This window comes from Nesoenas mayeri (genome assembly GCF_963082525.1).
Source record: "Nesoenas mayeri genome assembly, chromosome: 6".
NCBI classification, from domain to species: Eukaryota; Metazoa; Chordata; class Aves; order Columbiformes; family Columbidae; genus Nesoenas; species Nesoenas mayeri.
In genome coordinates this window covers 42,603,814-42,618,181 of record NC_137545.1, presented here as the reverse complement: position 1 = coordinate 42,618,181, position 14,368 = coordinate 42,603,814, and the positions used below count along the sequence as shown (strand labels likewise).

Genomic DNA, 14,368 nt, shown 5'->3' with positions numbered 1-14,368 from the left:
GTGCTGTGTCCTTAACTGCTGGAGACCTGTACTTGTACTTGGCCTGCATTCACAAGCTGTACACAAGCAGTTATGTCAACTGGCAGCAGTAACGCTCAGTGTGCTGTCTGACACAGGATGTGAAAGGGGATTTGGAACACAGAAATCAATTCACTAACTGTAGCAAAAGGCTGAAAATTACTTCCCTTCCTCCAGCCACTGAATATTGGAATGACTACTGGTTGGTAGTCCTGGATTTTTCAATAATATATTATTATGCTACTCTTTTAAATAAAAGCTGAATGTTCCTGAGAGTTAGAAGTCTATGGCAGAGGTAGTGGTGAGTGAGGGCATGTAACTGCATATTTAGGGTTAGATTCATACCAGGGGTCAGCACAAGCTGAGAAATCCAGCAATTCTCTTCTTTTTTTAACCAAAATAATCCCTTGCTGTCTGAAAAACAATTTATGAGTTTATAGAATGAACTGCAGTTGTTAAAGTATTGAGTTTCAAAGTATTAAATTTATCAGAACTGTCTTTTCTGTTTCCAAAGTGGTTAAGACTTTCTCTTCCTTTGTCTCTAGTACAAATACAAGGAATCGTATGAGAAAGAGAAGGGCAAACAGGTTGGATACCGCAGCCTGCAGGATGATCCTAAACTTGTTCATTACATGAAAGTGGCCAAATTGCAATCAGATCGTGAGTACAAGAAGGATTACGAAATCACCAAGACCAAATATCATACACCTTTGGATATGTTCAGCGTGACAGCTGCCAAGAAAGCCCAGGAAGCCGTTACAAACTCTGGCTATAAACAGCTGATTCACAATTACACCCTCTTGCCTGATTCTGTGAATCTGGAGCTATCAAGAAATGTGATGCAGCTTCAGAGCGATGTACGTAATGATTCATCAAGTCATTTTTTTCTTCTCAGAATGACTGTTACACTTCTAAGTCTAAAAAATTAACTATATTAGATTAACAGTAGACTGAGATGTGTCTGGTCTGGAACCCTGTGTTTTCCAAATCTGATCAGAATTACTTGTAGCTGATGAGTTCTCAGGACCTTCTGTAGCAAGTAACAACTTCCTTTGTATTTCTACGTATTTGGCTAATCCTCAGCAAAAGAACACACTTTTCTAATTTGTGTGGTTTTTGTAGCTGGAGTTATAATTCCAGTGTGTTATTATTGTGATTATTGTTTGTATTGCCAGGGATCAAAGGTTTATATGGAGTCTAACCTCTAAATTTAAGTTTACCAAAAATATACATTATGTGTGTTTGTGTTATACTTAGGTATTTGAGATTTATTTATTGTGTTCATTTTTCCTTCCTGCCTTTATCCCCCAACAAATACATGTGCCATACATGATAAGGATCCTCAAAAAAGCATTGTAGCTTCCGTTAGGTTTTGTGATTTGTTTCCATTTTTTTCCCTAGTGTAAACGTAGGGTCTGTTTGTTTATCCAGAAGGTATTTAGTTTAATCTGCATTATTTAACAGTCCTCTGACAAATTTGAAATTCCAAATAATGTTAATAATCTGATTGAAAATGTGCTTCAGATTCTAAGCATTGTTTGGAGAAGAAAATGTGCTTATTCCCCTCGGCCAACAGATGGGGGATCTGACCTTCAGACACTGCTCTTTTCCGATACACCAGTTCCCATCTCAAGTCTCTGTCTTACTGCCTGGCCTGGCTGAGGTGGCTTTGCTTGCCTGGCTGCCTCGCTGGGGTGGTCACGAGGAGAGCAGCGTGATGTTTGCGCACAAAATTTGCCCTGTATCCACATGCTGTGAAAGTCTGGGGTCTTTTTCTCAGACTGTCATTTTCTCCCAGTTACTCCTAATACTGCAGTGCAGAAACAGGTTTGATTTCACATTATTTTTGTAGCTTTATGTGTTCTAAAAACCATGCTACAAAGTATGATTAAATAGAGATGGTGTCCATAATTGTGCAGAACCAGGCCATTAAGCAGAAGTTACTTCTCTGAATTAATTCTACTCTGAACTGAGTCTACTAACAAACAAGACTGCAATTTTTAAAAAAACCATTATCTTTTTGACAGATTTTCATATTTACCACTCAAAATTTGTTCGAAGGTCTGTGCATTTGGTTTGTAGTGTGAGTTCTACGTATTGATTTAGTGAAATTATTTTTTTATCCCTAATTGTTGATGTTATGCTAAGAATTTGGAAACCAACAGCAGTAATAAAAGGATTGTCTAAATTTTCCTTCAAAAATGAATGACCAGGAGAAGTTTTAAGGCCTTACCTGTTTTAGTGTGTATAGGCATTCTAATTTTCCTTGCCTCACTGTGCTTTTTCCTTGTTTATTTTTTAAAAGAACGTGTACAAAGCAGACTTCAATAACTGGCTGAGAGGAGTTGGCTGGATACCGATTCAATCACTGGATGTAGAAAAGGCCAAAAAAGCTACAGAGATTCTCAGCGAAAAGAAGTATCGGCAGCACCCAGACAAGCTGAAGTATTCCATCCCACTGGATGCCATGGAACAAGTGCTGGCCAAGCAAAACGCCAAGACCATGAACAAGGTGAGAACTGACTGAGATGATCGTGAGTGAGCCAGAGATTGGGTCTTTGTCTTGCCAAACTGGGGGGCAGGTGCGTTCCCACTGAAGTCATTAGAATTTCAAGTGGATATAGTTGTTTGCTTGGTTCAAACGGAACACTGAGAGATGATGGAAGCCCCAGACTGAATTCAGAATTAAGGGGGTTTATTTTCTCTTTATAAAGATTAAAATTCTATCGTGTGTGTGTGTGATGAAAGATGTCTTCTCCAGATTAATAGTGTTTTGGTAAACTTTGCTCATTTTCTGCAGGCAGTAGGATTCCTGAAAAAAACTTGGAATTCTGTCAGTTTTGTACAAGTTTCCTTGAAATGGGGAGTTCTTGAATCTGTCCCTAGTTGTCTAGACACCACTGATCCCTATTCCATGTTCACCTTGGAAAGAGGGTGTGTGAACCACAAAAATTATCCTTTGCATTGAAGCAGGGAATGCAGACTGAGAAGTTTGGGGTTTAATATTCATTAGTTATCAAAACATACTTTGCAAATTTCTCAAAGTACTAAAGAAAGAGAAGGAACAACGAGTGCAATGATTTTCAAGGCTAAATATTGTTTTGTAATTGCAGAGGCTCTACACTGATAAATGGAACAAAGAGAAGACCAGCATTCATGTGATGCCAGATACTCCAGAAATTCTGCAGTCCAGAGTGAACCAGATCACAATGAGTAACGTGAGTTGTTCTGCTCACAGAACAATGTTCTCATGTTTTTTGAGAACATTTAAATTCAGCTGTAGGGTGCTTCAGTAGTTCGTTCTCCGTAACAGAGTACCTGTTCTCTCTGCCATTTTAAATTAGAAACTTTACAAAGCTGGATGGGAGGAAGACAAGAAGAAAGGTTATGACATGCGGCCAGATGCTATTCCAATAAAAGCAGCCAAAGCCTCCAGGGACATTGCAAGCGATGTAAGTCGGATTGCACGACAGTACTCAGGGAGCTACAAAGACAGAACATTTTCAAAGTGCTGTTATGCACAAATGTTTTTTTTCGAGCGTCTTGAGTTGTCTAGGTTCCAATTATACGCTTGATGGGATAAACCTTTGCCGTACTTGTTCTCCAGTGGAATAGCACTGAATTGGGCTTTTTTGTTCATTGTTCAGCAAGCTGCTGAGCTTCATGTGTGGGCGTTCACTGGGATATTTTGTAGGACTGTGTTTAAATGACTGAACCTGAGATCTTGTGATGAAAAAGAACAAGTATTTTCTGTGTTTTCAGAGATACAATTAAGCTTAGCAGTGCATCTTTTTAATTTCTTTGTGTTCTTTCTCCTTCCTGCTGTCAGTATAAATACAAACTAGCCTACGAAAAAGCGAAAGGAAAACATATTGGGTTCCGCAGCCTTGAAGACGACCCCAAGCTGGTGCACTTCATGCACGTGGCTAAAATACAATCCGATCGTGAATACAAAAAGGATTATGAGAAGTCAAAGACTAATTTCCACACACCAGTTGACATGGTCAGTGTTGTGGCAGCCAAGAAAGCACAGGAGGTGGCTACAAATGCAAACTACAAACACTTGATCCATACCTACAATGTTTTGCCAGATGCAATGAGTCTTGAATTAGCCAAAACCATGATGCAGATCCAAAGCGATGTGAGTAAGAGGTTTTTCAACCTTTGCATTATGAATACAATGATGCTTATGAAAGCACACTGTAAGATAAATAGGACTGTTTTCTTAGTGAATTTAGTTCTCTTGTATATTAAAAAGTAGTAACTTAAATGGGACCTTCAGTAATGACAGCCATTATATTTTTCTAAAACTCTGAAATATTAAATGATACCTATTGCTAAAGAATTTAGGCTCAGAAATAAGTATAATATGTATAAAGTAAAATGGATATTTAGTATTTACTTGTCCCATCAGGCTCTCCAGGAGCGATACTTGTGTGCAGGCCAAGGCAGGAAAAACTTGACTTTTCGTGAATAGTTTGATCTTGTAGTTCCAAAAAGATCTCTTTTCAGAAGAAGGGGAAACGAGCTAAGGAGCTATCTGCTCAGGTTTTCGGGGATGTTTAACCTCTAGAGAAGAGGGCTTTTTGTTCTCTGTATAGTGGTTCAAGGTAATCCTCTTCTTTGGGAGGGCCTTAGCATGTAATCTCATGCGAGCAATCTATATACATCCGAAGGAGCATCTGGGCACTGTATTAAAGGCAGTATAATAGAATAGACACCAGTGTAACAGCTCTGTTCCTAAATAAACTTTGTATGCATCTTGATATTGTTTGCTTCTTTTTAGAATAGTGCATTCAAAATCTAATGCTAATTAAGCACAGAAAGAGGTATCATGATTTACAGACTTTTTCATGCGTTTGATTATTTTCTTTTCTTCCTGCTTCCAGAATCAATACAGAGCAGAGTATGACGAAAGCATGAAGGGTGTTGGCTGGATGCCGCTGGGCTCCTTGGAAGCTGAGAAGAACAAAAAAGCAATGGAAATTCTTAGTGAAAAGAAGTACCGCCAGCATCCAGACAGGTTGAAGTATTCTGTTCCTTTGGATTCCATGAACATGGTCTTAGCTTTAAATAATGCTAAAATCATGGATGAGGTAAGAAAGTGTTCATCAAATATATTTCAGTTTGCAGAAGTAATAAACAAGCTATATTTGACATAAGATCCATCCTATTGCACACATGGCTTTGGAAATTGTCCATTTTGGCCGCTAATGAACCTGCTTGGCTGTCATTGTATTTCATCTTAGTAGACCTTTGCTCTACCTGAAAGCAAAGCATGACCCTAATATTTCTAAGAAATACATATAAAGACAGACCTGAGGGTCACATTTTAGTAATAAAGTTTATCTGGTACATCTGAATGTAGATTTTTAACAGTTTAAATATAGGGGCTAAAAGTACCAGAGAGATTCTGTTCAGAAATAGGATTCAAACTTTTAAATATATGGTCTGTTTCATCTAATGGCTGTTAAATTAATATGAAATTGCTACATGATATGAATGCTTTTTAAATTAAATAATGATTTTGTGATTCTCCAGACTTGATGTGCATTATACTTACAGGAAACACCAGAGTCTTATGTGCACTTTCCTGAGCTCTGTTTCCTCTTAGTAAAGCTCTATTGACTCTCTCAACTGATTCTTATTTTCCAGGAGATAAACTAATAATCTTCAACCATTTTAAAGAAAATTTGTATTTCAAATAGGAAATATTCTTTTAAATAGTTTTATTTAATTTTTTGGTTATGTTGACGTGTCTTTTTTCCCCATCCTTCCAGCACAAGTACAAAGAAGCATGGGAAGAAGACAAAAAGAAAGTTCACATGACACCAGATATTCCTCAGATTGCTTTAGCAAAAGTTAATGCATTCAATTTAAGTGATGTGAGTACTATTTGTAAGACTAAGATGTTGCTCTTATTTTTTTAATTAGGAATAAGTGAAATGACAACATACAAAAGTCTCCCTAATTCTTACTTTGCTGACCTGTAGTAATTTCATTAAAAACTATTGCTTTTCCTTTTCCCCACTTCCTTCCCCAAAATTAAATACCAAAAGTTACCAAGAAAAAGCCATAGTATTTATAGTCAGATTATTAATTGTTCATGTAGGTCATTAAAATAATATAGTTACTAACAAACCAGAATTTGAGTACTATCCGTATTTGTTAATATGTTTATTATTTTATTTCCCCATGCACAAAGTTTTGTACTGGATTCAAAATTCTTTCTGCAAATTGAACCTATTCTTTCAGTAACATGATATTGTAGACAGTTTTTCAGTAGCCAGGTGTTAAATCTGCATATGCTAAATAAGGTATTGTTTATAATTGTGCACAGAAATAGACATACTGATCTCATTTTTGTAAAAGCTAACATCCTTATAGGTGTAACTTTTCACCGGTATTTGTGCATGTGGGAAACAAATGCCATTTTTTGCTCTCTTGTTATAGAGTGTTGTTACTGACTGTAGTGCAGTCCAACTGCATTGCTGGATCAGCACTAGGACTGGAGTTATCTGGGAAGTGTTCATCTCTCCGGGTGCCCGAGTGCCTTAAACAACTGTTAAAGGAGTGTTAAATAGAAGAATAGTCCGTGTTTCAAGTGATTGTATGAAACGAATAGCTTTATTTAAGCAAATGTGGTGTGCTTTGCTTTCTTAAAGGATGATTCTTTTCTTTCTTTTCACAGAAAATGTACAGACTTTCATATGAAGAAGTGAGGAAGAAAGGGTATGATCTCAGAGCTGATGCTATCCCCATTAAAGCTGCCAAAGCTTCTAGGGATATTGTCAGCGATGTAAGTTCTTGAAAGTAAAAATGATCCTTTTTGCATATTATAAAATATTCATTTCTTGACACAGTTCAGTTTTATATGCCAGTTATATGAAGTCACTTTATTCCCTTGCTTGTGAATAATTCTGACATTTGATATATATTCGAATACATTTTCTGACAGGGTTAAAGAACAATTTATTTATTAGAAAGGCAAGGAGATACATGAGAGACTCTTAGAAAAAAAAATAAGGCAGTTCATTGCTCAGTGCTTGGCTACTTTATAAATGTGTGCTGCATATTTGTAGTTTAGCCAGAACGTTCAGAGATCATTCATAGGAATATTTGAAAACAGGTACAGTCTGAAATCATTCTGACTGCTTTGGTGCAGTTGTCTTTATTCCTTTGGTGGAAGCCCCATTACATTTCTTGGTGCAGAGATTAGAAGCTTCTGGGATCAGGACGTTCTGGAATCTTTGTGTAGGAGATGATGCAACCAGAGCAAAGGCTCCTCTGCCGCTACTCTGGACCTGGCAGGAAGGTACTTCCATTCTCAGTTCTCCGCAAGCAGTGAAGGAAAAAGGAATTGATACCTGTGCTATGCTGTTCATTGTCCAGGGTTGATTAGAGGTTGAGGAAAGGGTTAAGAATTTGAACTAGTGGTCTAATTAAACAAAAACACGCAAAAGATCTTCGGAAGCATCTTGAATTTTTAAATCTTTTGAACAAGTAAATCTAATGGAAGTCATGATTAGATATTTGATTTTATGGTTCGTCTTTAGATATGAACCCAGGTATTCCAAGTATGGTGCAGACTACCACAAAAAATAGTTACCTAAGCCAAATATTGGAAGCAGGATAGCGGTAGTACCAGAGAACTGTCTGGGTTGATGTGCCCTGGTTCTAGTGTTTGCCATAGCTCATCTTAGAACTAGTATTTAATACTATAGTGTGAAAAGAATAAAAAGTGCACTTTTTCCAAAGAACTGTCTTCAGCGAACCAGATGTTATGTGTTCTTTGCCTTTTGCTTTCTGTCAGTATATTCCATATTTTCTTTGTGTCATTTATAATGAGATTAGGAAGCAATTGAACCCCAGGTTACATTGAATCCTATGAGGAGGAGAATAAACTGTTGTAAGGAAATTTCAATTACTGAGAAAGTGTTTTAAAAGCGCTGCTTTTAAAAGGGTCGCTAGACATCTGTTTGGTTTAGAGTGCACTATAGAGTAGGTGGACAAAGCCACCACCTCTCTATGCTTTGTGGTGCTTTCTTGACAATGTAAAAATCTTGTATTAATCTAGGGGTTTTGTTGTGTATTTTTTTTTCTTACGAGATAGGTATTGCTTATTAAGCAAATGAAACAAAATTAAAGCCTCTTTGTTCTCTTTACAGTATAAATACAAATTAGGTTATGAAAAAGACAAGGGAAAACTTGTAGGCTTCCGCAGCCTTCAGGATGATCCCAAACTTGTCCATTACATGCAAGTGGCCAAGATGCAGTCTGATCGTGAGTACAAGAAATCTTACGAGGCGAGCAAGACAAATTACCAAACACCTCCTGATACAGTCAGCATCGTGGCAGCCAAGGAGGCACAAGATCGCATAACCAACACTAACTACAAACGACTGATTCACCAGTATATGCTTCTGCCAGACGCAATGAGTTTAGAACTGTACAGAAACATGAACCAGATACAAAGTGATGTAAGTTTCTGTTTTCTTGCTCTCACTCACACCTGTGACTTTTCTTCCTGTTTTAGGTTTTTCATTATGGATGTGTTTTGGCAACAAATGAATTATTTTCTATGAACTATTCGTAAATTGTTAAACTTTCCGTGTGTGTTCTGTTTGGCAGAATCAATACAAGCAGGATTACAATGAGTGGTTCAAGGGTATCGGTTGGAGTCCTGCTGGTTCTCTGGATGTGGAGAAATCTAAGAAAGCCACAGAAATCGCAAGTGATCAGAAATACCGCCAGCATCCCAGCATGTTCACCTTCACAAAAGAGAAAGATTCCATGGACCTGGTCCTTGCAAAGCATAATGCAAATATAATGAACAAAGTAAGTGCTTATGGGGAAAATTAGGCAGATGTTCACATATAATCCATTTCAATACACAGTCTAGAAGTCTTTGTTACCACTTTTCTGTAGCAGTGCTGCCCTGGGTAAAAACAACTGTTACAGATTGCTCTTCACTCAGTTACTGATAAATAGCATTGCTTGAATAAATCCTTTCTCATTTTTCTCATTGCTACCTCTCCAACCTCTGTTCTCATTCTTGTATAGAAATTACTGGCCATGAAAACCTTGGTAGCTGGACGTCATTAGAAGCAAGACTAAATCCAAATTCAGCTGATTCTGGGTTAGGTCATAACACAGTAAAATAAATCTAAGTCAGTACCTTTGTCTTCTTACCCATCTATATCCAAAGTGCACAAAGGGAAAGGTGAAAGCCCCAGAAAAGCCATCCTTCATCATTTATATTAACACATCTCTTGTTACTTTTCTCAATAGCATGCTTATACTGAAGCGTGGGAGAAGGATAAAATTCAGGTTCATGTGATGCCAGACACGCCAGATATTCTACAGGCGAAACAGAACAAGACAAACTACAGTCAGGTAGAGTTTTTGATACTTCCTATTACATTTTAAATTAACAATTTAAAAGTACGTCCCATTTCAAAATAAGTAATTGATTTGTGTGAGTTAGAAGAAGCAGAATGGGGGATTTAGAACAAAGGCAAGAATTTTTATGTGAGTAAATAATAAGTTTAGAGTAGTAATAAGTGCAATCTTCAGACTGGCAAAGTAACAGCCTAAATGATGGTAAAATATGTGGAAAATTCAAGGCCTATTTTTGAAGTGGTTGTGCATAGACCATACTTTATGCTTACCATAGAAACCAACCATATTAAAAATTCCTTACTATAAAATAACAAGTTCATTGTGTGTATTTTTAACTTAACATATGGGAAAAGAATTACATGAAGTGGTTTTAACTTTTCTGACAGCTTTCAAATGTGAGGAAGTCACAGTTGTGCCAGTATAAAATACATAGGTTTCGCTTTGCATGATTGCTTAGAGGCAAATCTTTGACTTTCAAGCACTTGTACTTAAAATTTACTGTGCACTAACTGAATTGACTGTTAAATGGCTACATTACATCCTTATTAATTAAAATTTTGTTAAGCCAATTGAAGTGTTTTCAATTATCCCAGATATATATCTTTCAGATTCCCCAGAAATGTTTCAAATCCCCAAGATAAGCTATAGTAGGAAGCTGCTGCAATAGTGAAAACCTATTTGATCACTAGTCTGAGACTTGGCAGACCTGTGGTCCTTCTTAACAGTTTCCCATTTCTCAGTTCCCATTCTACTCACCCTTCTCTTGTAACTGAGGCCTGTGAGGTGACCAGAATTTGGTAGTATGGATCATTAACGTATCTAAATAAAAGTGACTTACGTATTACTAAGAATTTTTAATGAGTATTGTTTTCCATTTTAGAAACTCTACAAGCTTGGCTGGGAGGAAATGAGAAAGAAAGGCTATGACCTCACACCTGAAGCCATTTCAGTGAAAGCTGCCAAAGCTTCGAGGGATATTGCAAGTGACGTAAGCAACATTTCAGCTTCAACATGACATGCATCTTACCTAGTTGCTAGAACCTAGAGTTGCGCTAGATGCAGATACACCTCTCTGTCTCTGCTAAGCTGCGGCCTGGAGTAAAAAGCAAAATTGCTGACAAAACTCTTTCCTGTTCTGCTCTTGTCAGTGAAGAAAACAGTTTAAGAAGGGTTGCTCTGGAATCTCAACAATTCCGCAGATTGTGGTCCATCCATGAAGCAGCTAGTCATACAAAGTTAGGAGTTATCTGCAATTTGGGATGTTACATTTTCAGAGCAGCAGCAAATTCGGTCTAATTAGCTGATCCCAGTGCCTCTACTGAGAAGACCTCGTTACAGCTCTGAAATAAATGTGGTGACATGTAGATTGCTGGTATCATTACTTGATGTGAATACAACTCCTGCATTTCTAGAAGAGATTTTATTAATATTAGGAAATATTTCCAGTGCTTAAGCATCTGCATTTTTCATTGCGGATTATTTTCTTCATCAAAATATTTCAGTGTGTCAGGCTTTGGGAGCTGTGAGCAGTATGAGTGTATGAATAGATGACTCGAGAGATCGTCTTTACACCCAGTCACCCCTCGTCTGCCGGGATCTGCTCCTTCCCAGGAGAGGAGACACTGACACCAAGGGATCCACATTAGTCAAGGGGCTACTAAAACTTTACATTAGAAGCTGTAACAAGTTGCTTATTTTATTGGTAATGAGCAGCATTGAACTGAGTGAATAGATTGATATTTTGCATATGTGTTTTACCACTGTCTGTTTCTGATGGTAATTTCAATAATGCAATCTTTATGATTTTAGTACAAATACAAAGAAGGTTACCGCAAGCAGCAGGGACATCACATTGGATTCCGCAGCCTGCAGGATGATCCGAAGATGTTGTGGTCTATGCAAGTAGCTAAGATGCAGAGTGAGAGGGAGTACAAGAAAGATTTTGAAAAGTGGAAGACGAAATTTAATATGCCCGTGGATATGTTAGGCTTCCTTCTGGCTAAAAAATGCCAGGAACTGGTTAGTGATATAGACTACAAACACCCTCTGCACCGCTGGACCTGTCTGCCAGACCAGAACGATGTCACCCAGGCAAAGAGGGTCTACGAGCTACAGAGTGATGTAAGCTTCCGCTGCATTTCATTCGGTTCTTTTTTGTAAGATGTTTACTGCTTGTTGAAAAGTACCTTTAGTAACTCTCTTTTGGTGTCAGTAAAGATCAGATTGAAGCTAAAATAACAGGTTAGTCTTTTAATAGGGTTTAATAAATGAACAAGGAAATAATCTACTATGGGTTTGATTTTTTGTTTTCGTTAACAGAATGTGTATAAGGCAGATCTACAGTGGCTCAGAGGCCTTGGCTGGACTCCTCTGGGATCTTTGGAAGCTGAAAAGAACAAGAAAGCTGCTGAAATACTGAGTGAAAAGAAGTACCGGCAGCACCCAGACACGATTAAGTTCACAAGTATCCCAGATGCCATGAATATCGTTTTAGCAAAATCGAATGCCAAAAATAGAAGCGATGTAAGTTGCCTCTAGAGACAGAACCTGCGATTCAATGGATGAATAGATTTGTATACATTTTTTTAAACAGATCTCATATCAGAACATGTGTTTAAAATATACAAATATCAGATGTTTATGATCAGAGTCTTCTGCTCAGTTGTCAAGGAGTAATATGCCTTGTTCAGATTAGGGTCTTTAGTGCTGTAAGACTTATACAGTAATAACTGCAAATAAGACACTATGTAGTATGTAAACGTATTGTCATAATGCTGTTACCTTGGCATTTCATGGATGCGAAGAAAAAAAGGTTGTATTTCAGTAAGAAGTTGTTGTATTATTTGATTTTAATATCTTGCATTGTTTACATTGCTTCTGCTTGTACAGCACACCTTTGCTGTTGTAGAGAAAAGGTAAACTGAGTTTTATAAATACTGCAGTGCCTGTGAGCCCTTTGTCACACCAGCTGTTTCTGTTTGTGCCTCTTTTCAGATACTGTACAGAGAAGCTTGGGACAAGGACAAGACTCAGGTTCACATCATGCCTGACACTCCTGAAATTTTGCTGGCTAAAGCAAACTTAATTAACACCAGTGATGTAAGTGTGTCTCCACAATGTTTCTTTTATGAAATTTGGAAACATCCATTGTGGCTTTAGTTTAAAATGCAGTGGAGTAATTCTGCAATTCTGTCAACTGTGAGCACAACTTTGATATATTCCTGTGAAAACTGTTGTGCACTGGGAAGCCTGAGTGGAATGGCTAAAATGTAAAGTGGAGTAGCTAGAATATAAAAAATACCAAGAAAGCATTCAGAGAAGTTAACAGTTTTCTATTTTGTCCCTTCTGATAGCATTAACATTGTAGATGTGTGTTCAGTACTGTCATTCTTGTTAAAATGTCTGATTATATTGCCTCATAAGAATGACTTATGATTATGCAGTTCTCATGAAATTCCTGGTTACAATGGAACAAATATAGACTACGTTCAAAGGTAAACAAGTGTTAGCAGCTTTATCATAAGAATTCAAGAAGCCTAAACTAATGCCATGGAAGTTGTGTATAGAGAATCATGGGATTCTATTATTCATCTCTTTAGAAGACTATGAATCATTCAGATCAATAAGTGAAGTAAAACAAAATTTTGATCTCAAATGAGTTAATCAGAAAACATAAAGATAGTAATTTTTACATATTTTGGATAATGAATTACAAAATACACATTATTAAAAGCAATGTATGGATTTTAATTTAATGATTTAAACTGTGTTTGGAATCTCATACTAGATTTTCAATAATAAAGGGAGAAAAGTTGTGATATTGAAAGACTCTCTAGAGAATTTGTTTGCAATAATTATTTTGAATCCAACAGAAACATTACAAGTTAGGATACGAAGAGCTCAAGAGGAAAGGCTACGATCTTCCTCCTGACGCTATACCCCTCAAATCAGCAAAGGCGTCAAGAGACATAGCGAGTGAAGTAAGTCTTGTGGACTGAATATAATACTGGGGGATAGAGCACGTACAAAAAAATGGATAAAAATGTTTTTATTTAAAAGGAGGAGAGGTCTAAAATTTAAACAGACTTAAATTGGTGCCCTCCCCAGAGGTTGTGTAATCCTTAACGCTGTAAAGTTGGTTAAAGGAAATACAAGAATTAACAATGACACAGCACATCACTATAAAAAAATAAGTTAATATCTTACACACATGCAATAAAAATAAAAAAGAGTTGGAAAAATATGCCAAAAAATTAAAATAGATACTATATGAAAGTTATATTGAAAACAGAGAAAATTCAATTGAAGTTTGAAAAGAGATTATTAATCGTTGGTTTTACATTCATTAGTACAAATACAAAACTGCATACCGAAAGCAGCTTGGCCACCACATTGGGGCCCGTAACATAGAGGATGATCCAAAGATGATGTGGTCGATGCACGTGGCCAAGATCCAGAGTGACAGGGAGTACAAGAAAGCCTTTGAGAAGACCAAGACACACTTCAGTAGCCCCGTGGACATGCTGGGCATCGTATTGGCCAAGAAATGTCAGGAGCTGGTGAGTGACGTTGATTACAAGCACCCTCTGCACCGCTGGACCTGTCTGCCGGACCAGAACGATGTTGTCCAGGCCAGGAAAGTGTACGACCTGCAGAGTGACGTAAGTAATTGTTTTGTGTGTGTGAAAAGCAGAAGAGTGTGTTGTGTTCTGTTCCTTTATTGGTGAAGGTCCTGGTGGGGAGCAGAAGCCTGGGCTGATTCTGTGAGCCCGTGTTGTGGCTCTGTTGTCTGGGTGAGAAGTTCATGTTGTGACTGGATAGGGATGAAGTTTAGGACGGACCTTGCCTGATGGTCACAGAAGAGTCCTGTCTTGCCCTGAGCAATTTGTGGGTTGGGTTACTGCAGGGGGCTGGAGTTCTGGATGGCAGGGGAAGGGCAACAGAGTCA

The 14,368-nt window shown here is 37.6% G+C and overlaps 1 protein-coding gene across 1 annotated transcript in view; it reads left to right on the top strand.

Annotated features, from left to right (window-relative positions):
• NEB (nebulin) overlaps positions 1-14,368 on the top strand; it is a gene marked incomplete at both ends in the record, with an annotated part of 113,845 nt that overhangs the window by 19,860 nt on the left and 79,617 nt on the right. Inside the window, 17 exons of the mRNA XM_080347214.1 lie at positions 564-875; positions 2,324-2,530; positions 3,132-3,236; positions 3,363-3,470; positions 3,848-4,159; positions 4,908-5,114; positions 5,799-5,903; positions 6,710-6,817; positions 8,187-8,498; positions 8,650-8,856; positions 9,310-9,414; positions 10,301-10,408; positions 11,230-11,541; positions 11,740-11,943; positions 12,415-12,519; positions 13,293-13,400; positions 13,770-14,081. Of these exons, the coding sequence (XP_080203340.1) occupies positions 564-875; positions 2,324-2,530; positions 3,132-3,236; positions 3,363-3,470; positions 3,848-4,159; positions 4,908-5,114; positions 5,799-5,903; positions 6,710-6,817; positions 8,187-8,498; positions 8,650-8,856; positions 9,310-9,414; positions 10,301-10,408; positions 11,230-11,541; positions 11,740-11,943; positions 12,415-12,519; positions 13,293-13,400; positions 13,770-14,081 (3,237 nt within the window). The remainder of the gene's footprint in view (positions 1-563; positions 876-2,323; positions 2,531-3,131; positions 3,237-3,362; positions 3,471-3,847; positions 4,160-4,907; positions 5,115-5,798; positions 5,904-6,709; positions 6,818-8,186; positions 8,499-8,649; positions 8,857-9,309; positions 9,415-10,300; positions 10,409-11,229; positions 11,542-11,739; positions 11,944-12,414; positions 12,520-13,292; positions 13,401-13,769; positions 14,082-14,368) is intronic.